The sequence below is a fragment of the Camelina sativa genome, chromosome 6 (genome assembly GCF_000633955.1).
Source record: "Camelina sativa cultivar DH55 chromosome 6, Cs, whole genome shotgun sequence".
In the NCBI taxonomy this organism is placed as follows: Eukaryota; Viridiplantae; Streptophyta; class Magnoliopsida; order Brassicales; family Brassicaceae; genus Camelina; species Camelina sativa.
Window position 1 is genome coordinate 16,078,270 of NC_025690.1, and position 20,063 is coordinate 16,098,332.

The 20,063-nt window shown below is 36.4% G+C and overlaps 6 protein-coding genes and 1 pseudogene across 10 annotated transcripts in view; 1 reads left to right on the forward strand and 6 right to left on the reverse strand.

The window, feature by feature from the left end:
- Positions 1-642, reverse strand: part of LOC104791681 (uncharacterized protein At1g04910-like) — a 5,488-nt gene extending 4,846 nt beyond the window's left edge. The window contains exon 1 of one of the 3 annotated variants that reach the window (XM_019246799.1): positions 261-642. In XM_019246799.1, coding sequence (XP_019102344.1) covers positions 261-420 — 160 coding nt within the window. In that variant the 5' untranslated portion in view covers positions 421-642. Of the gene's footprint in view, positions 1-85 lie in introns of all 3 variants that reach the window. The other 2 variants (XM_010517623.2, XM_019246800.1) reach the window with 2 other exon arrangements.
- LOC104791683 (mitochondrial uncoupling protein 1) lies at positions 2,565-5,581 on the forward strand. Of its 2 annotated transcripts, XM_019246801.1 has the most exons (10): positions 2,565-2,853; positions 3,365-3,515; positions 4,077-4,141; positions 4,246-4,324; positions 4,421-4,554; positions 4,645-4,743; positions 4,831-4,935; positions 5,019-5,096; positions 5,187-5,273; positions 5,374-5,581. In XM_019246801.1, the coding sequence occupies exons 1-10, from the start codon at positions 2,776-2,778 to the stop codon at positions 5,416-5,418; spliced, it is 921 nt and encodes a 306-aa protein (XP_019102346.1). In that variant the 5' UTR covers positions 2,565-2,775; the 3' UTR covers positions 5,419-5,581. The 2 variants fall into 2 exon arrangements, with proteins under 2 accessions (XP_019102346.1, XP_010515928.1); XM_010517626.2 differs by lacking the exon at positions 3,365-3,515 and having other exon boundaries at positions 3,926-4,141.
- Positions 5,538-6,975, reverse strand: LOC104791682 (reticulon-like protein B12). 2 transcript variants are annotated; one of them, XM_010517625.2, is made up of 4 exons: positions 6,507-6,975; positions 6,237-6,411; positions 5,941-6,152; positions 5,538-5,859 (listed from the first exon to the last, which is right to left on the reverse strand). In XM_010517625.2, exons 1-4 carry the CDS (start codon positions 6,574-6,576, stop codon positions 5,711-5,713), a joined length of 606 nt encoding a protein of 201 aa, XP_010515927.1. In that variant the 5' UTR covers positions 6,577-6,975; the 3' UTR covers positions 5,538-5,710. The 2 variants fall into 2 exon arrangements, with proteins under 2 accessions (XP_010515927.1, XP_010515926.1); XM_010517624.2 differs by having other exon boundaries at positions 6,237-6,417; positions 6,507-6,925.
- Positions 7,123-8,977, reverse strand: LOC104791684 (ataxin-3 homolog). The gene is made up of 2 exons (XM_010517627.1): positions 8,578-8,977; positions 7,123-7,928 (listed from the first exon to the last, which is right to left on the reverse strand). Exons 1-2 carry the CDS (start codon positions 8,830-8,832, stop codon positions 7,338-7,340), a joined length of 846 nt encoding a protein of 281 aa, XP_010515929.1. The 5' UTR covers positions 8,833-8,977; the 3' UTR covers positions 7,123-7,337.
- LOC104699116 (F-box protein SKIP22-like) lies at positions 10,237-10,956 on the reverse strand. Its single transcript, XM_019246802.1, has one exon. The coding sequence runs from the start codon at positions 10,845-10,847 to the stop codon at positions 10,269-10,271; it is 579 nt and encodes a 192-aa protein (XP_019102347.1). The 5' UTR covers positions 10,848-10,956; the 3' UTR covers positions 10,237-10,268.
- On the reverse strand, positions 11,209-14,248 carry LOC104791686 (protein NRT1/ PTR FAMILY 8.1). Its single transcript, XM_010517628.2, has 5 exons — positions 14,049-14,248; positions 13,566-13,675; positions 12,970-13,187; positions 12,323-12,876; positions 11,209-12,233 (listed from the first exon to the last, which is right to left on the reverse strand). Exons 2-5 carry the CDS (start codon positions 13,669-13,671, stop codon positions 11,399-11,401), a joined length of 1,713 nt encoding a protein of 570 aa, XP_010515930.1. The 5' UTR covers positions 13,672-13,675; positions 14,049-14,248; the 3' UTR covers positions 11,209-11,398.
- On the reverse strand, positions 17,599-19,211 carry LOC104791687 (annotated as a pseudogene).

Sequence of the window (20,063 nt, forward strand, 5' to 3'; positions counted from 1 at the left end):
GTAGACCCTAAGGAACACAGACGCAACAACGAGCACCATGAGTAAACCCAAGATCCGACGACCCACGTTTCTCCCCGATCTAAACCCTTGCCCAGTCACAACCGTCGATCCACCAACAAACGGAATCCAGAATCTTCTCAGGTAACGAATCGCCGGGTGATTGTAGAATCGGTGATGGTGATCGTGATGGTAATGAGATCCAGTAGATGAAGAAGAGTTTTCGGAAGATGGAGACGAGTCTTGGCCACTCGCGTCTCCTCCTCCGTCCAAATCCGTTGATCCGACGACGGGTAAGTTAACTGTATTGCAGAAATCGGATGGATTCGTGGGTCGTTCGGAGATTACGTCTAGAGAATCGGGGACACGACGGCGAGTCGTGGGTGCAACAGGTACGGGGTTAATCGCTCCGGCGACTGACATATCGTCGCCGGTAAAAAAAAAGGAAATTTCAAGATCAGAAAAAGAGAAGAGATAGAAAGAAGAGAGAGAGAGAGAGAGAGAGAGAGAGAGAGGGAGGTTGAGATTTTTGGAGGGAGGGGACTAGTTGACCATGTTCTGGTTTGTCTTCACCGTCACCGTGAAAGGAGGGGACGACGAAGCTGAGAGTTTTTTTTTTTTTGTTTTCTTCAGATTTTATTATATTCGCCAGTGTGTGTAATGTAATGTAATGTGTATGTGACTGTTATAATTATTTTTATTTTTTTAATACTATAGGTTTTTCATTTTACTAGTTTACATTTTTTAATGTATGGATAAATTTCTGGAGTTCGTCACGTTTGTAACACATCTCTTTAAATAATTTCTGGATAATTAGTGTAAGATCGTTTAGAGTAAACAATATACGAAGAAGAGTGATTAACGTGTTCTTAGTTAAAGAGAGATAAGATAATTAAGCATATGTTATGTACTTTTGTTAATAATAATATATGAAACTTTCATTATTATGGCGACATTGATGATGATGATATAAGAAGAGAATAATGTGCCATGAAGAGTATGATTTTTTTAAAAATGTGTCATAATCGTTTGGTTCTTTCCAAATGTGCCATACACATGGTATGATCAGAGTTAGAAAAGTCAGAATTAGTTATGTTAATTCTACAATAACTAAAAAAAAAAAAAAGACCCTAACCACTAAAATTATTTTGTTCACCTCTTGGTTTTCTCTCCTACTCTCTCTCATGGGGCTATGTGTGTTTTGCTCTCTTGCTTTTTTAAAAAATCAACAAATCCATCTTCTTCCATCGAGGAGAAAACCCAACCAGATTATCCGACTGTTCCCATCTCAAGGTTAGTCATATGAAATTATGGAAATTGTAGTGGGCAAAATTGCAGTAGGTTGCTGTTATATTATGGACCAGATCTGAAATGGGGAAAATTGGTTATTGTCTACAGTGATATTGTCTATATGAAATTATAGAAATTGGAGTGGATGAAATCGCAGTAGGTTGCCGTCACATTATGGAACAGATGTAGAATCTGGAAAATCGTTTATTGTGGACAACATAGTAACTCAGTAGACTAAACCTCAATAGACGAAATCGTTGTGTAATTATTATTGTCTACTATGATATTGTCTATCATGAGTAATGGACACACTCGTTTGTTATATACATAAAAAACGAATTTCACCGGCTTAGTAATTGTATCCTATCACATACCTTGGTCCACCAATATCACTTCGATTAAATAGTTGTCCATTAAAGGACAATCTACATCTTGTCGTCGTAGACTAGCTCAAATCACTTTCATTATGTTGTCTATTTACTGAATTTATCCAAATGGTGGACAACTAGTCAATATGCATATGTTGTCTACTTGGTATGGGTGGGTGGACTACTTCCAATATGAATATGTTGTGTCCACCACCTCGTAGACTTGTCTCAATATGAATATGTTGTCTACCACTTGATGGACTTGTTTCGATAGCAATATGTTATCCACCACTTCGTTCCTATATATTCATATGTTATCCACCAATTATCACCCACACGTTCCGTGAAATGGTTTCAACCATGCACCCGTCTTTTTCATGTTTCATCGTCAAAACAAATCTTAATTAAATGGGTAATCTAGTAAAACTGAGTCTGCCATATTTAATAGATATAACATATTTGAAAAGGTTTTACAAATACGATAAATTTGGAAAGATTTTAAGAAAATATGGCATAAATGACAAAAATCCCATATTAGAAAGTCTTCATTAGATCAGATGCTAGTAGAAGATGGAGGCACACCTTCACTGCCACTGCTACAAAGCCATCAGAGAAGGTTGGTGGATGGATTAATCAACTTTGTACCAAATTACTTCTCTTAAACCATTCAGATTCTAACAATTTGGATCATTATTAGAAGTGAAGGAATCAGAATACGGATACAAAAATAAAGAATAAAATCACAAGTAATAAATTTAAAAAAATCGATAAAACCGTGGCGCTGTGTCATTGATTTGACTTTTGGAATCAAAATAATAACACAGTGAATTTATAATGGATGGATGAGATTTTTTATTATCAAAACAGGTCACACACGTGTGTATAAATTACAAGTGAAAGCGCCCATAATTTTTTTTTTTTTTTTTGGTTTTCCTTTTCATAGCAGAGAGAGACTAACAGAAAGAAACAGTCGAGAGAGAGAGAGGCCCAAGTTGCGTAGCCGTAATCTAGCGTCCTCCTTCCTCGTCGCTCTTCCCAAGATCCTCAACTGTTCTTCGATTTTCGTAACCCTAGCCTCCTCCGCCTCCTGATTTCGCGTTTTCTCACGATCGACAAGAAAATGGTAGCTGATAGCAAATCCGACCTTCCCTTGCCCAAAATTTTCGCCTGCAGTGCCTTCGCTGCTTGCGTCGGCGAGGTAATTGCCGGATTCCCTCATTTTCTCCTTCTCTTTTTTACTTTTTTTTTTTTTTCGATTGTATCGTTAAACTTAAAGAATTGTGTGTCGCGATCCAGTTTTACGCGGAAATGTATTTCGAATTTCGTTAAAAAAAATCCCAGGTTCCGATCAGATTGATCTTTAATCTTTCTTGTCTCATCGTATAGCTTGAGAATCGATTGCTTGCTTTTTCTTCAATAGAGAGTGATTTGATTGATCTCTGCAGTCAGAATATACATATCTTTCAGGAGCTCGTTGTGTATCTGTGACCATAATTGAGTCTTAGGCGTTTGTGTTGCAATGTTAAGTTGTTCTTTGGATATGATTTTGGGAAACATGAATATGATGAGACTTCAGAGTTGAATTCATTAGAGCACTGTAGTATTTGTTATGCAACACAACTGTATAATGATGTTAATTACTCTCAGAACAAACTGTGTATCTTCTGTGTTGCACCGTTGGTATTGACTTTGTTATTTCCACCACCTAGATATGCACAATTCCGTTAGACACTGCTAAAGTTAGGCTTCAGCTCCAAAAGTCTGCTCTTGCTGGAGATGTTACTCTGCCTAAATATCGTGGATTGTTGGGAACTGTTGGTACCATTGCTAGGGAAGAAGGTTTACGTTCACTATGGAAAGGTGTCGTACCTGGATTGCATCGTCANTTCCCAGGTTCAGAGATCAGATTGATCTTTAATCTTTCTTGTCTGATCGTATAGCTTGAGAATCGATTACTTGCTTTTGCTTCAATAGAGAGTGATTTGATTGATCTCTGCAGTCGGAATATACATCTTTTCAGGAGTTCGTTGTGTACAGTTTAATCGGTCAGATCTGTGAACGTAATTGAGTTTTAGGCGTTTGTATTGCAGTGTTAAGTAATGCTTTGGATATGATTTTGCGAAACATGAATATGAGACTTAAGAGTTGTATTCATTAGAGAGCTGTATCTGTTTATGCAACGCAACTGTATAATGTTAAATTACTCAGAACAAACTGTATCTTCTGTGTTGCACCATTGGTATTTACTGACTTGTTATTTCACCACCTAGATATGCACAATTCCGTTGGACACTGCTAAAGTTAGGCTTCAGCTCCAAAAGTCTGCTCTTGCTGGAGATGTTACTCTGCCTAAATATCGTGGATTGTTGGGAACTGTTGGTACCATTGCTAGGGAAGAAGGTTTACGTTCACTATGGAAAGGTGTTGTACCTGGATTGCATCGTCAATGCCTCTTTGGTGGTCTTAGGATTGGAATGTATGAGCCGGTGGGTTACTAATTCTACTTCTTTCAATGCTCTATAAAACATGCTTAAACTCAGTGTCTTTGTAGTTATTACTGAAAAGTCTTAACCAATTTTGTTCTCCGCAGGTGAAAAACTTGTATGTTGGAAAAGACTTTGTGGGTGATGTTCCATTGAGCAAGAAAATTCTTGCTGGTTTGACAACAGGTGAGCATAGCGGTAGAAGAAACCCAGGATTTAAGTTTCCTTCTTTATCACTTAACTTGGCTGCTGTTGTTGTTGTTGTTGTTGTCTAACTCTCAGGTGCACTGGGTATCATGGTAGCAAATCCCACTGATCTTGTGAAAGTTAGGCTTCAGGCTGAAGGAAAACTAGCTGCAGGTGCGCCAAGACGGTATTCTGGAGCGATGAATGCGTATTCAACAATTGTGAGACAGGTAGTTATCCTGCCTTGGAAGTTGAGATTGGGAATAAGTTGCTTCAACTATGTTTCATATCTTATATTCTTATTAATCTGGCTGTGACAGGAAGGAGTCCGAGCTCTTTGGACTGGTCTTGGGCCTAACGTAGCAAGAAACGCAATTATCAATGCTGCTGAATTAGCAAGTTACGATCAAGTGAAAGAGGTATGAAACAAATCATTCTCGGTCTCTCTTCTCTAACTGAAGGATCCTGATATTTTAACCAACAATCCTGTTTTTTTTTTCGTTCAGACAATCTTGAAGATTCCGGGTTTCACTGACAACGTCGTCACACATATTCTATCTGGACTGGGGGCAGGATTCTTTGCTGTCTGCATCGGCTCTCCTGTTGATGTGGTATGATATCTACACATGACACTGAACCTTGAGTTTGTTCGCTTCGTTTCCTGATTCTCTTCTTGAATCTTGCTATGTGGCAGGTTAAGTCAAGAATGATGGGAGACTCTGGTGCTTACAAAGGCACTATTGACTGCTTCATCAAAACTCTGAAGAGTGATGTAAGAAACTCTACTTCTGATCCCTCTCTGGAGGTTTTATTATAAAGATATCCGCAGAAATGTTTCTCACTCTTGAGTTTTCCTCTACAGGGTCCTATGGCATTCTACAAGGGTTTCATCCCCAACTTTGGACGCCTTGGCTCATGGAACGTCATCATGTTTTTGACCCTCGAACAGGTAACAACTGATATAACTTTTATTGTATCAAATTCAAATTAATCACGCAAAGTCGTCTTTCTCATCTACTAATATACCGGTTTTTATTACTTCAATCCAGGCAAAGAAGTATGTCCGGGAACTCGATTCGTCCAAAAGAAACTGAGACACAAAGTTTTTTGAGCAGAGAGAATAAGAGCTTCATTGTTTGTTTTTTTTTCTTAATTTCGTTGATTGAGAGAGGCCAGAACTTGGTCTAATATTGTTTTCGGAATATAGAGTCAGTTTTCAAGTAAAACTGTGAAATAAAAATTTCCGTGGTTTGCTCATATTTTGGGTGTACCATTCCAACTAAAATAAAAAAAAACATACCTTTTTCTTTCTTTCTTTCCACAAAACTGAGAAATCAAAAATAGACAGAAGAAGAAACTCTTGAAGAAGAAAGAGGTGACAGCTTCTCAGCACAGTTTCTTATTCTCTGAAAAAGCCAATATCTCGAATCTTAGGTAAAGTTCTTTAGCTTTGTTGCAGATAAACACAATAGATCCATCAATGTAATCTTCATATCTCTCATAGAAAGCTGGAACCGTCATAACCACCAAAACGCCTGCCATTATAGCCAAGAACACCACCGCAAAATGAATCTCCAGCTCAAAAAATTTCAAGCATTATTATAATATTTACTTACTGGTGTGGCAAAGTGTCTGAAAATCCATGAGGCTTCCGATCAATGAGATGAGAAACAGAGAGATTGCTACTTTGATATACAACTCTGAGTCCCTTCCCATTGCAATGTCATACGAAACTTGGAGTAGTTTGTTCACATGGATACGTAACCATATCGAAGCTTCTTCTGCCATCGCTTCACTTATTTGAAACTCCAATAATGGCGGTGATGGCCTGAAGAAGAGCCAAGGAAACTGAATTTAGAAATGTAAAACATTAATCACAAAGTGAAAAATAACATATAATATTTAAATTTACCTGTTGAGAATAGAAGCAGATTTGGACCAGAGGAAGAGAATAGAGAGCAAGAGAAGAAGAACACTTGAAAGAAGAGTGAAGATAGTGTAAGCAAATGCCTCGAACACCATCCATGAAGCTATCGTCACTGTAACTATGCCAACACTCACATTCTTCTTCCTCCACAGCATCACATCTGCAACTGCAGATTCATTTTCATAACATGTGACTTAGAGGTAAAGAAAGAGATCACGTTACCATTCATGATGATAGGAATCTAGATTCACTTACCAATGTTCCCTCCCAGAATCTCATGTATTGTCCTCTCTCTGTTAAACAGCTTGTCCGAAGAAGAACCCATTTGAGAAGGAAAGATCAGCAAAACTTGGATTCAGATGATCTCAGATCCCAAAAAGTTACCCAGATATTTAGATTTTGCTCTGAATGTCAGAAACAGATCATCATCATGTACAAGAAAATCCTTAAGGCTCAAATCGAAGGAACCTGATGTGTCACTAGCAGAGAAAGTAAAATAAAAAAAAGGTGTGAAGAGACTAAAGTTGGGTCATCACCATCATCATCAAAGCCATCAACTTTGAATATATATAATTAATTTAATAATTCAAAGGCTATGCTCTGTTAGGGAAAAAGAGAAGGTGTTTGTTGGCCTCTCGATGTATTATTTTCCAGCCTAAAAGTGTTATCCTTAGTCCAGAGTTTTTCAAACTGTTAAAAAGTTGGACTAGATGAATGAAATTTACAACACCATTTATTTTTGTCAACTGAAGTAATTTAATTACCTAGAAAATGTTGAAAAAATAATATAAGCCTGTATTTTTTTCATTTTCAGATTTAAGTTCCAAAAGGTAGAATCTTTTATTCTCAATCTAATAAGATTGTCAGAATGTAAGTTTGGCTTGGGATTAACCAAAAAGAAATCAAGCAAAAAATAAAATTCACAAATCGTTTATTCTCTGGTTTCTTTAGATGTAAGGTATTTTTTTTCTCTGTTCTGTATGTAAAGCTGTTGTTGATATAACTATTGATAACAAACCAAAACAAAAGAAACAAATGTGAATATTCCCCACCTCCATCAATACGACTTGTTCTCTATTTCCTCTGCTACTTTTTTTCCTCGGTTTCCTTAGAAGTCCCTATAGCGCCGAGATTGGCCCCAGCCGCAGAAGCATCAAGCAAACTCGCTGCAATTGCTGCCTTCAAGTCATCATCTTCCATCTCTGAAAAAGCCTGCACTTCCTCACGTGACAATGCCTGATTTGGTCTTTGTTGGTCCACATTGGCATTACTTTTGTTGCTGCTAGCAGATGAACCTTGTACTGAGCTCGTATTCTTTATTATTCTCTCTGCATCTTCAGGGGAAAGCCACTGCCCAAAACTGTTGGAAGCTTCAGATGAAGACGACATGGGACATTCCTGTGGGAAGTTTCCTTTCACTATGAAGATACTCCATCCTGAGCCTTTGAGCGAGTCGAGAAACGCAGAGAGGTAGAACTTTGATAAATGTTGCGGGGCGGCGAGAAGGCTGTCAAAGTTATACCACTCACCATTTACTTTCCTTATGCAAAACCAATGGTCATGCAAGTGGCAGATAAAGGCGCTTTCAAGCTCAGGGTCTATCTGCGCAGGCTCTGCATCTGGACAATTGAGTGGAATCACTTGTAGATCCCACACTTCCAAAGCTTTTTGCAAGACCTGTCAATCAAACCAGAAGCTTTCTCAGTGAAAAGAATATGCATAGAGAAGATATACTTTGCACAACCTAGATGCACATGTTTGGAATGTTTTACCTCATCCAACTTCCACACAACCATTAATATCGCTTTTACTTTAGATGCTTATAATTGGGATGTGAACCGCTACTCAAGTGGTTTGCAAGCAAAATTGACTTGTGTGGCAACAGACTTATCAAAAAATTAGTTCTAAAGCCAAGAAACTACAGATAATAGCACAGATAATAGCAAACATATCCAAAACCAATGAGTCCCTAGATAACAAATACCTTATAATGTTCTTCCATCTCTCAGCATAAAAATGTTCGCACAAAACACCATTTACTAATCTCAATTCTACTTAAATCGATCATTAGCACTAAACGTTCATATATTCAATTGGTACCTTAAACTTCAAAACTCGAAGATAACCATTCAAAAGGTTTCCACTTTAGTCTAAACCAGCAACCAAATGAACTGTAAATTCGAAACCCTAATTATGCCTAAACTTACAAGAACACAAGAACAAGAGAAAGAGAGCTTGCAATTTCTAAATGTTGGATACGACTCGGGGTTTTTAAATTTCCATAAAAGAAAGAAACACGAAATCAAGAAATCGCGATTCGTGTTACCTGGATACTAAAATCGCCGCCGAGGGAAACATTATGCGACTCCTCAGAGAAGAAATCGCCGGACGAAAACCCACCGACCGCGGCGCCTTCAAGCATAACCTGACGCTCCTTACCGTCGAGATCTGCGGCGACGGCAGCCAGATCGAATTCGGAGAAGAAAGGTCCCTGCAACACCGTGTTGACGCAGTGTACGGCGCACAGATTCGACTCTTGTACCTCGTGATACAACATCCCTCCGTTGCTCGTTCGTTCCATTTTCGATCGAGATTAAAAGACTTAAAAGATTCGGTTGTGAAATATAAAAATATTGCAGCGATGCAAAAGTCTCAAGAGATTGATAACGAAGCGATGAAGAAGATGAAGTAATGAAAAAAAAAAAAGATGAAGTGATGAGAGGAGAGAGAGATCGCAAGTTACAAACCTTTTAACCCTTTAAAAATATTTAAATAAGAAAAAATTGAAACAAAGGATGACACGTGTTTTTTTTTGAGAATTAAGGCCTTTTCCTTATTTTGCAGATAAGCCCGAAACTGTTTCCAATATAGGCCCAATATCTATAATCCTAAGTTTATGTTTTACTTGCTTCCCAAGTTAGGTTTCTCGAAATTTTGCTGAAGGGGATTGTTTCTGAACACAAGAAAAAGCTCTAAATTGTTTCTGAAAAACTCAAAATCATTCATTTGTTTGCGAAGAGGTGGTCAAAAAGTTTTAAACAAAAAGGTCATTAAAGAGTTACCAATAATAGCAAGAACAAGAACAAGAGTTTAAAGATCAAACATGCTAGCTTCCAGTCAAGCAGTTTATTTGCCAGCTAGGTTGCACTGAAACGGGTACGGGAACAGGAATCGGGTACGGAAACGGGGACGGAAAACGTCAAAGTAAAAATTATAAGATACGGGTACAGTATAGATACTTCAATAAACATAAGAAAATTATAAATATAAGTCTTAACATAAGTAATAATTATAACTATAAGTCTCAAAATAGAAGAAAATTAGTCTTAAATAACAATCAAAAACAGATCAAGAGAAATCAGAAAAGGTGAACTGGTGAAGATTGAAGAATATAAGGCACTAGACATGGGCGCAGGGCAGTGAATAGTCTTAAATCTAGTACACGTGAACGTGAAGAGATCAAGAGAAAACTAGAAGAGGTGAACTGGTTAAGATTGAAGAATATAAGGCACTAGACAGGGGCGCAGGGCAGTGAATCGTTTATATAAAAGCCTTATACCCTAGAATATGCCCTTTAATTCCTTTTTTCGTTTGAGGTTCTCTATAGAAAATAGCCTATTCTGAAAAGGGGACACTTAAATTATCTTAGAAACGACTTGGAGACGTCCTCGTATCTGTTTACTCCCTTTTCCTTTTTTGGTTGTCGTCTCTGCTTTCTCTGAAACGGCGGAGAAACGTTTCAGTGCTGTCCCCGTCAGGTATCCGTCCCCAAAACGTATCCGGGACGGGAGACGGCTGTCCGTAGGCGTCCTCGTGCATCATAGTTTGCCAGACATACACCTAATTCTCCTACCACTTAGCATGTATGTGTTTACTAGTGGCGTCGTCCATGATTCCATCTGGGACTAAAAATCTGTTCCCATCTAATGCGCCTTAACCTTTCTCCTTGGTGTTTCATCCAAAAAGCAGCAAACTTTTCCTTCCAAGTAACTGTAACACCGGATCGAGTGATCACAACTATTTCAACCATTTCTGTTTCCACAAGTCATCGTCTGATGTTAGATACCGAAACTCTGTACAAAGGCAAGCCAACTTTGCAAGACTTTCTCCAGGAAGATACTCTAGTATCTTCAGCTTTAGCTCTCTTGGTAAGCGCATCAAACATGGTGGAGCTTTATCGCAAAGACCAATCAACAACGGGATAACAAGACCGTATTTTACCATTCTCCAGAACATGGATACCTCGTGGTAGATCCTCGAAGAGCCTTCTTTGTCAGACTTCATAGGCACAAACCCACGCTTATCAAGAACAATCCAATGCAGACTAGTCCCACTTAGAATTCCGTACACTACAACCATATAACCTAAGCTCTGAAACTTCACAGTAACGTACTCGATTGTATTGGTTTCCTTAGAGGTAACTAGCTCAGGCAGCGTATACCTTAGGGATACTGAAGGTAACTCCTTTGAAAAGCTAAACTTTTCAGAGCCAGAGCCAGGATTGAACAAGACAAATCCAGATTCTAACATTAACGCATGAACTGACATTGACATTGCCAACGTAGTTAACTCACTGGTATCACCACATTTCTCCATCAATATATTTTTACAAGAAGAATGGTTCACAATGTTGTACGGTACAAGCTAATTCGATCTAGGGTTCACTAGGGTTCGATGTGCCTCACCCGATTCGGAACAAGCTAATTCGATCTCCTGAACAGATGCAACAAAAATAGAATGATCGAGAGATTAGTAAATAAAGATCACCGGAAATGTTACTCCAAGAGATCGGAGAATATCCTCCGGCGATGGTGCAAGGAGCTCGTTTTTACGATTAAGTTATAGATCAACGGAGAAAGCGCTCATATATTTGATCCGTAGCTGTAGATCTTAGGCATCAAATTTTATCGTTTTCATATATAATTAAATATTGTATTCATCAACCTAGCAAAGTACGTAGTCAAAGAAGCATTTTACATATAAGTGAATTATTCAAAAATACATAAGCAAAGCAAAACCAAAAACAGAGCCAACCTAAATCACCAACAACTAAACCACATATATAACATTTACAAGCGAAACACTTTTCAAACCATACCTTAACAAACACTGTTGACTCCCAACTCTCTTTGACACCAGTTCCTTCATCAATGTGCTCGTCCTACAGCTTTCTTATACTTGTAGCGTTTTGATATCCATAGATACACTAAGAAGTTGAGGAAACTTAGTGTTGCCAGCAAGTAGAAATAGTAATCAAGATGACCTCGGTTCAAGTTATCCGGTATCCAACCCGGTTTACCGTTCTTCTTCGTTACCTTCATCACAACCGTCACAAGAACCGTGCTTAAGTAGTTCCCCAACGCAACCGTGGTCAACGACAAAGCAGAGCAGAGACTTCTCATAGCATCAGGAGCCTGATCATAGAAAAACTCAAGCTGTCCTATAAAGGTGAAAACTTCTGCACAACCGATAAGTAGATACTGCGGGATCTGCCAGAATATGGACATTGGGATCTGTTTCTGGTCATATGCATTGTGACTTTTGACGTAATCAAGCCTCACGACCTCAAGTACTCCTGCTGTGACCATGGCAAAGATTGAGATCACAAGACCTATACCCATACGTTGAAGCTGAGTGAAGCCTCGTTCATGCCGTGTGAACTTCCTTGCGAACGGGACAATGAACTGGTCGTATACAGGAGTCCAGAATAGTACACTGACCGTGTCGAAGAGTGAGAGTGAAGCTGATGGGATTTCAAAGTTTGGTCCCATGTGTTGGTCCAATGTGTTTCCTTGTAAGACAAACATTGTGTTCATTTGGCTGTACACTGTGGCGAACACTATCCCCGAGGCCCAAACTGGAAGAAGTGTGATTACGGACTTGAGTTCTTCAACTTGAGTAACAGAACAAAGTCTCCACGGATTCACTTCCCCGTCTTTGATGCTATCAGATTGACTCTCAACAGCTGCCTTGTCGAAAAAACTGAGATATTATTCAAGACATTGATTAGAAAACAGAGTTAACGATTCAAACTTTATAATTGTTAAAGATGGACACTTTTGTTTTCTTACTTTAAGTTATCAGTATGCACGAGTTTCCTGCTACCTTTGATGTTACTCTCATCATCTGCGGTTTCGAAGAGCAGAGACTTATCATCTGGTACCTTAACACGCATCTTCCGAAAAGCCGCAACTATAACCTGAAAGATCCGTGTAAGAGGACTCCCTCCAGGTCTCTGAAGCCTGTAGAAACGGCTTCCCAAGAAGAAAAAGAAAACCGCAATGAGCATTGCGACTGTTGGAACACCGAAACCCCATCCCCAACCAACGTTCATTTGTATCCAGACAAGAACTGTCGCAGCAATGAGTGCTCCAACATTAATGGAGAAGTAAAACCAGTTAAAGAAAGAGCTCTTCTTGACCTTCTCAGCCTCATCATTCTCATCAAACTGATCAGCTCCAAAGGACGAAACACACGGCTTTATACCGCCTGTTCCAAGCGCAATCATGTAAAGCGCGACAAAGAAAACAGCCGTCTGACCCGAATTCGGATGACATGTATTGCCATCGCAGTTACCTGGTTTAAGTCCAGGAACTGAAGCTGATAATGTCAAAAGAGTCATACCCTTCAAGAAAAAAAACAAACGTGTTACTTCCACCAAAAGATTCACATTTTGATCAACCGAATCTAGTTAAAAACAGAGCAAAGTAAAACTCACGGAGACATAGATGAAAACAAAGATTGCAATAGTCCAATATCGTCCAAGATAAGCATCAGCTAGAAAAGCTCCAATCAAAGGAGTTATATAACATGTTCCAGACCAATTCGTGACGTTATTTGCAGCCGTAGCATTGCCTTGATTCAGACGACTCTCAAGATAATTCACAAGGTTAGTACCCATGCCATAGTAAGCCAATCTTTCACAGCACTCATTTCCTACACAAAATTTTAACAAACACAAAAAAATAAATAAAATTGGGACTTTATTTAGATAATAAATAAACACACAACATATTTTAAGGTTTCAACTCTTTTTTATTTTCCTTTTTTTCCATACTGATATAGTAGGACAGTAGTAACACCCACCAAACTCAAACATTTTCCAATATAATTTTAAATGGTCTCTCTATCATTCAATAAGATCCACTTTTTAATCATTACTTTTATTATTTACATGTATAAATATTGTTTTTGAGTGGACATCATAAAAACAGGGGACCTGAGGTAATTGCCTCAGCTGGTTCTGATCCTCCTATAAGAGTATAAGGCAATAACGATGAAGAAGAAAGGTTGGTGAAACGATAGGAAGCTTACCGAGGATGAAGCGGCAAGCCTTCCAATTTCCAGTTTTCTCCTTGTTTGCAGGATTTTTGTGAATATCAACAGTTCCATCTTCCGTATACACATCTTTTTCGTCCATATTCCTATAATAAATAAATAACAATTACTAGCTTTTTCAACAAAGATGTAACAACCAAACACACACCTAAAGATCCCTTTGAAAGATGTAACAACCAAACACACACCTAAAGATCCCTTTAACTAAAACCTCAAGTATTGAGGTTTGAGCAGCAGCAAACCCTCGAAAAATTCAACTAGCTAAGATTTCTAGATTTGGTCAATACAGTAAACTAGTAGATTATGAAGATGAAGCAAGTACGAAATTTTCATGGTCTGAAACACCCAGATAAGCCTAAGGGGGTGTAATGAACATAAAAGTTAATAAAAAAAAAAGATTTTCACACAAAGAAAAGAACAAGAGTATAAACAAGATTCAAGAAAAAGAAAAAGACAAACCTTTGTGGGAGAGAGAAGTCGATAGTGACGGTGGCAGAGATGGCAGACGAGAAGAGATTTTATCGGACAGACTGAGAGAGAAAAAGAGTTGCCGAGGAACAACACGGCACTTGTCGTCGGTGTAATGAGTATGAAGCTTATAAAAACAAAGAACGCTCTGTTCTCAGCTTTGTAGTATATATCCCATAAAGATAAAAATAAAAATGAGCGTAGCGTTGTTCACTTTTCTTTCGATAATTTCAATTTAACGCCTCTTAAGTTTTGTAGTTTTCAGTTAGAGCCAATTTAGCTTTGTCACATACTCACATTTATTTAATTGTTTTGTTTTTTGACTCATAAGTATAAATAGACAATTATCGAAGGATGTGGTAGGAAAATTTAATATATTCTCCACCAAACTTTTAGAGTGGACGTAATAATTGCCTTCTCATACTAAAAACAAGAAAGGACTAAGGTGTGAAAACAAAAGGTTAGTCATCAAGTTAATGAAAATTTGGATTTCTCCTTTAAATATTGTGTTCATACTTCGTAATCGTGTATCTTTTAATATTTTATCTTGAGTTATAGATATCTTGAATTCAGCTTTTCCCTGACCCAAAAAAAAAAAAAAAAACTCTTTTTCTATATAGACTTTTGGTGAAATTTTATTTAAACTACGCCAATATTCACACAGATTTTTTGCATTTATAATTTACTGTTTATAACTTTTAAATGATTTTATATACATAAATAAAATTAATGTTGATTTTGTTATATGCAATTATTAAGTGTTTACACATGTAACTGTCATATATAGAGAATAGATAATTAATGCATGGTTTATTTCATTATTTGTTCTTTTTATATTTTACTTTTTAACCAATAATATATAAATATATATATGACATGCTGACAGCTGACAGGTCAAAACCCATAATAACTCAACTCAATTTACATTTTGGTGGTCCGGTCTCAAAACTGTTTGATATATATCCAAATCCCAACTCCCTAGATTGAAAACATTTTTCTAAAAGGAATCAGTGGCATTTTTTCTTTTTTAAATGAGTAAAAAAGTAAGGCTTCAGTTGATAGTTCTGAAAACTACGGTAGTGATGATATTTGAAAGCTAATGGTATTTTGATTTGCTTTCGCTGAAATAAAAAAGATGTAAACTGTCAATTGCCAATAAAATAACCGTTGGTCAAAAAGATTCAGTAAGGACGTATATAAACTTTTAAAAATGCATGTGAATCGATATAGTTGACATAGTTGGATCCTATTATCTACGACGAATTTGGCTGTATCTCAACTTCGTCGTTGACTTGAACTGTTTAATCCAAATGATTTACTGTTATTTATTTATTTACTTATATAAAATACCCAAAAGTAAACTAAAATAAACAAAAAGTAACAAGCTCGAAAGTGGAAAAAAATAATAACTTAACCCATATTAAGAGGTACACTTCAAACTATTTGATCAATTTTGATGTTTTATTTAGAACTCAAAACATGTTTAACCATAGAAATATTTTTTCGAAAATTAGTGACAAATGCAAAAAGAAAAAAATATGTATGTCGTTTATTATTAAAAAGAAATGTTCTTTTTAAACAAAATTCCAAAACACTATATAAAGAGCTTGTTTTTAGGTCATAATAGTGTACTACTTCGATTCTTTTTTATTTTATTTCATTATAATTCTTACTTCACGCATCCCTATTCTCTTGACTCTTCTAGTCTACTTTTCTTACATACTCGTCTAATCAGTTACCAATATACTTTTGAATTACATTTACTAGTTGTTGGGATGAGACATTAAGAGTTTTATAAGACCATGATATTTTTGATGTGGGTTTTGTGCCACGGACCCGAGTGTCGCCAGTTTGAAAAATTGGGTTGCAAGGGTTTGTCAAACGGAGTGTCGTGGTGAACAACACTTGGTCCGCAGATTTTACCAAAACACTTGAGTACGAAAAAAATAGCACTACAGTAAAATGATGAACAACATTTTATTTTTGTGTCATAGATATAAAAGAATTTGTTTATCCGTGTAAATATATGTGTGTTTATAAATTCTTCGAATCATCTCGAAGATTAGAATAAAGTAATTGTTTAAAGATTGGATTATTTTGTAAGCAAAAAACACAGTGCCGCTGACCTAAAGAGATACTGAGATCCAATGCATTATTTAACATTGCTTGTAGAATTATGTGTTCACATGTGGTTTAGTCATTAATTAGTAAGTAATCTTTAATTAGTTTTCTGAACTAATCATTAATATCCGTTGATACATTTTAAAATAATGGTCTAATTAATGGCATGTTTCACAGCTTGATTTCGATAGATATTGGCCAAGAAAGCTCAAAGCTCTATAGCTCTTTAGCAAATCACTGTTGATCTTCTCACACTCGGAACTATCGACTTTAAGAAACAGAGCAAGAAACAGAATCCGTTTGCAAATTCCTAACAAACACAGTTAAAACTCTAAAACAAGCATACTCTCCCCTAACCAGCTGATATTTCAGTCTACGACCTAAACTGACTAGAGCACACCTAAAAATACAAGACCAGTAATTAAAAACATATAGGAGTCCTAAATGAACTAATAAATAAGACTTCAACGTTGATATGAAAGGTTGTTGGGAGGTCCAACTGTAATAGAATAGTAGTAATACGAAAATTGTGTCAGATCTATAACTGAAAATATAAAATACTTAATGCAATATAATCACTTGATAGATCCACAAATCAATGATGTGCAATTATATAGGAATTTGGATCATTCATATTTGATTATTTCACGGGATCATAGCAGTTGACCTTTTGATTCCAGTCTATATCATCCATTGATTCTTCACATCCAAATAAGAAAAACGATTTATGTGCTTCAATTCCAAGCATTTTTTTTTCTTTCTTTTCTGAATTTTTATAATATTTAGTTATTTACTAAATAAAATAACAAAGATGGAAAGTTAAGGGGAATAAATGAAACATTCTTAGAATTTATTGGCAAGTTTATTTTTGTGTGTATTAACTTCAGTTGTAGATATTTCAGAACTCTCATCATGATTTTAGAGAATAATAAAGTTAACATAATTCAGGAAAATTATGTTGATTCTAGACGCTCTCTAGATGCCAGATTAGTTCTCTAAAGAGGAAAAGCTAGCTAAAACGTATACTTAAGAGCTGCTTGTGAAGACTAAATCTCTAGAAATTAAAGGCTAAAAGGTGACCTAAGTATCACTATCGATGACAACTTTGTTTTCCATTATCTTTAACTTTTTGTAACAACTTTAAAAAAAGTTTTTACTAATCTCACAACAGATCAAACCTGAAGCAAGAGTAGGTTTTATCAGAGAATTGTTCTGATATCAGTTAAAAAATCAATAAAGTTAATTTGCATTAAAACTATACATCTGAAATTTGTTAATGAGATTTGGTCTTTACTACTCGTGACGATCACACGAATATAACACTAATCAAATCCAAAATAGGTGAGTGTATATATGACGCTTGAGTTTTCACAACTTCATATATTCTTAATTTCAGACTTCCAAATCCATATATTTTTGACATACTCGACATGAACTGCATTATTTGGTACGACCACGTACTGATTATAGTTCAGGCTTGTACAATAACCAGGTAAATTGGTTCTCTAATTAATATCGGATAACTGATACGATTCATCTTTTTATGCCTCATCTTCACTAGTATTTTGTTTCTTACTTTGTCTGTCTCCTTCATCGGATGGTTGTCGTCTTTCTTGTTTTCTTCCTACCTCCGTTGGCAGCAAGACATCCTTTTTACTATCTCCGGACAGTACTTGATCAGATTCGCATTTCACTTCCTGCACAAATAAATTATTAATTAAAACACAAGCAATAATCTTGTTATTTTAATGTGAACGTTAATTATGCTTTTAACATATTGGATGATAGCTTAAGATGTTTGTAATCATACCGGAATTTTTCCAACAATCATATGAGCCTTGTAGAAAACATCTTTAACTTGGTTTTCATCACCCCAAGCCTCCTCAAACTTGGTCATTAGATCTTCATTTATAAGCTCTACACCTTTCTCCTTGGCCTTCATCGCGGGCTGCCACGATCTCAAGAACCCTATAAACCCTTTCAGCGAGAGTTTATGCGGAATGTTAAGAGTTATAGGCTCTCCTTCGGACCCCATCCCTATGCTCTCAAAAGGAAACGTCAACGTTTTATAACCTTCAAATGCCAAATTCATAACAGGAGTTCTAAAAGGTAGAGTAGAGTCCACAAGGCGCTTCATTATGGGATCGACCTCAGGCGAGATAATGATATCGTTGTATACCCAAACGGCAATTAGACCTCCGTCTTTGCGAAGAACACGTTTTGCTACATTGAAAAATGTGGTGATGTCGAAAAAATGGACAGCTTGTGCAGCAACTATGAGATCAACAGAGTTTCTCCCCCGATTAGAGCCACCATCTCATCTTCTGACATCGTTATTGGAGTGTGATGGTAACTGATTCTTGAGTGTTTGATTGCTCGTTTGAGTTGTGCTTCGTTTATATCGGTAGCCACAACATTCTCGTAATGCTCCACAAGCTGTAAAGATATATATATATAGATAGTTCTTGGTATCGTCAAGACTACAGTATGTATTTATAATATGATGAACAAGATTCTATTTTTGTTATATTATATACGTACTACTGTACTAGACTACTAGTATATGCTGATTATGCTATATATATATATTATATATATATATATGATTTATCCACGTGGTCTCATATATGGTTGATGAATATTTTATGAATCTAGTGAGAAAGTACCAACATAATTGACATGGGTCGACAAAAGAGTCCTCCTAAGTGTACATTTTGTTGCTGGCATGGGCTTATTACTTATTAGCATAATCGCCGTATCACAAATCATACTAATTTGGTCTTACAAGTATATAAGAAGGTTTTAGATTTTCGAAGATCTCAAAAGATAAGAATTAGAAAGTTGATAATTACCCCAATAGCAGCCTGACCGTTACCAGTTCCGACATCCCAAGCAAACTTGTGGTCCTTTGTCCGTGCGGCAATCTTCTTGTACCAATCGATGGGATATCTAGGCCTTGCGTCGAGATAAGCTTTAGCCTCGTTCTCTGATAAGGCAGCCATTTTCCTCTTACTCTTCTCCTCTCTTCTTGTTTCCTTGCTTTGTTTTTTTATATACAACTCTCTAGTTTTGTGTACTCACTCTTGTTTGTATTAATATATTATGAAAAAAAAGTTGAACGAAGTCCAACTTGACGAGAGGTAAAAAGTTTCATTATGATAAGTCCTTCCAAAGGAAGCCGTGATCTTTAAGGACTTCTCTGTTTTAATATATGTTTTGGTTAAACAAGACAAAACAGTGTCAGTATATAAGTAAAACATGTGACGTTCCATGAAATGATAGAGGGAAAAAAAAGATTTCTGAAAAATCCATGATTTTTGGACTTTTTTACTCCTTTCCTTGTCTCAATCAAAATTTCTTGATTTCAATAACCTCTAAAATGATTTGTTGGAAAGAAAAAAAAAACAAATCTTAGTAATTTTTTGGCAATACGTCCTTTTACACTCAAGAACAATCAAAGTTACAGTAAAATTTAATGGACTAGTATGATTTGTGTTCTTCTCTCGTCAATGTCAAGGTCTCTCATCGATAATGATACAATCATACGATTCTTTTAGATGCAATTAGACACCTATTGAATACTACATTGGAAAGGAAAAAAGGACTAAAATCTCACTAAGTGACAACTGACAAACTATCAATACAAATAATCTCACTAAGTGAGGAACTATCAATTTCAAAATTTATCAAACAAACAAAATATATATATGGCTAGAAATAATTCGAGGAAACTGTGTTTTGTGAAAAAATAAATAAAAAATCTGGTTTCAACTCATAATGGGCTCGGTTATGGGCTTATCTATTGGGTTAGTTTTACGAAGATAAGTGAGGATATAAATGAGAATTATTAGATGAGAGTCTCTTAGTTTTTTTTTTTTTTTTTTT

What these genes read in the sequence shown, in the direction of transcription:
- LOC104791683 (XM_019246801.1), top strand. Translation starts at nt 2,776, where the DNA reads ATGGTAGCTGATAGCAAATCCGACCTTCCCTTGCCCAAAATTTTCGCC. An exon ending in GGATTGGAATGTATGAGCCG is followed by an intron (nt 4,142 to 4,245) that starts GTGGGTTACTAA and finishes TGTTCTCCGCAG; the next exon opens with GTGAAAAACTTGTATGTTGG. An exon ending in TCTTGCTGGTTTGACAACAG is followed by an intron (nt 4,325 to 4,420) that starts GTGAGCATAGCG and finishes TCTAACTCTCAG; the next exon opens with GTGCACTGGGTATCATGGTA.
- LOC104791684 (XM_010517627.1), bottom strand. Translation starts at nt 8,832, where the DNA reads ATGGAACGAACGAGCAACGGAGGGATGTTGTATCACGAGGTACAAGAG. An exon ending in GCGGCGATTTTAGTATCCAG is followed by an intron (nt 7,929 to 8,577) that starts GTAACACGAATC and finishes TTTGATTGACAG; the next exon opens with GTCTTGCAAAAAGCTTTGGA.
- LOC104791686 (XM_010517628.2), bottom strand. Translation starts at nt 13,671, where the DNA reads ATGGACGAAAAAGATGTGTATACGGAAGATGGAACTGTTGATATTCAC. An exon ending in GGCTTGCCGCTTCATCCTCG is followed by an intron (nt 13,188 to 13,565) that starts GTAAGCTTCCTA and finishes AATTTTGTGTAG; the next exon opens with GAAATGAGTGCTGTGAAAGA. An exon ending in TTGTTTTCATCTATGTCTCC is followed by an intron (nt 12,877 to 12,969) that starts GTGAGTTTTACT and finishes TTTTTCTTGAAG; the next exon opens with GGTATGACTCTTTTGACATT.
- LOC104699116 (XM_019246802.1), bottom strand. Translation starts at nt 10,847, where the DNA reads ATGGAGAAATGTGGTGATACCAGTGAGTTAACTACGTTGGCAATGTCA.
- LOC104791682 (XM_010517624.2), bottom strand. Translation starts at nt 6,576, where the DNA reads ATGGGTTCTTCTTCGGACAAGCTGTTTAACAGAGAGAGGACAATACAT. An exon ending in GATTCTGGGAGGGAACATTG is followed by an intron (nt 6,418 to 6,506) that starts GTAAGTGAATCT and finishes ATGAATCTGCAG; the next exon opens with TTGCAGATGTGATGCTGTGG. An exon ending in TCAGACACTTTGCCACACCA is followed by an intron (nt 5,860 to 5,940) that starts GTAAGTAAATAT and finishes CTATAATGGCAG; the next exon opens with GCGTTTTGGTGGTTATGACG.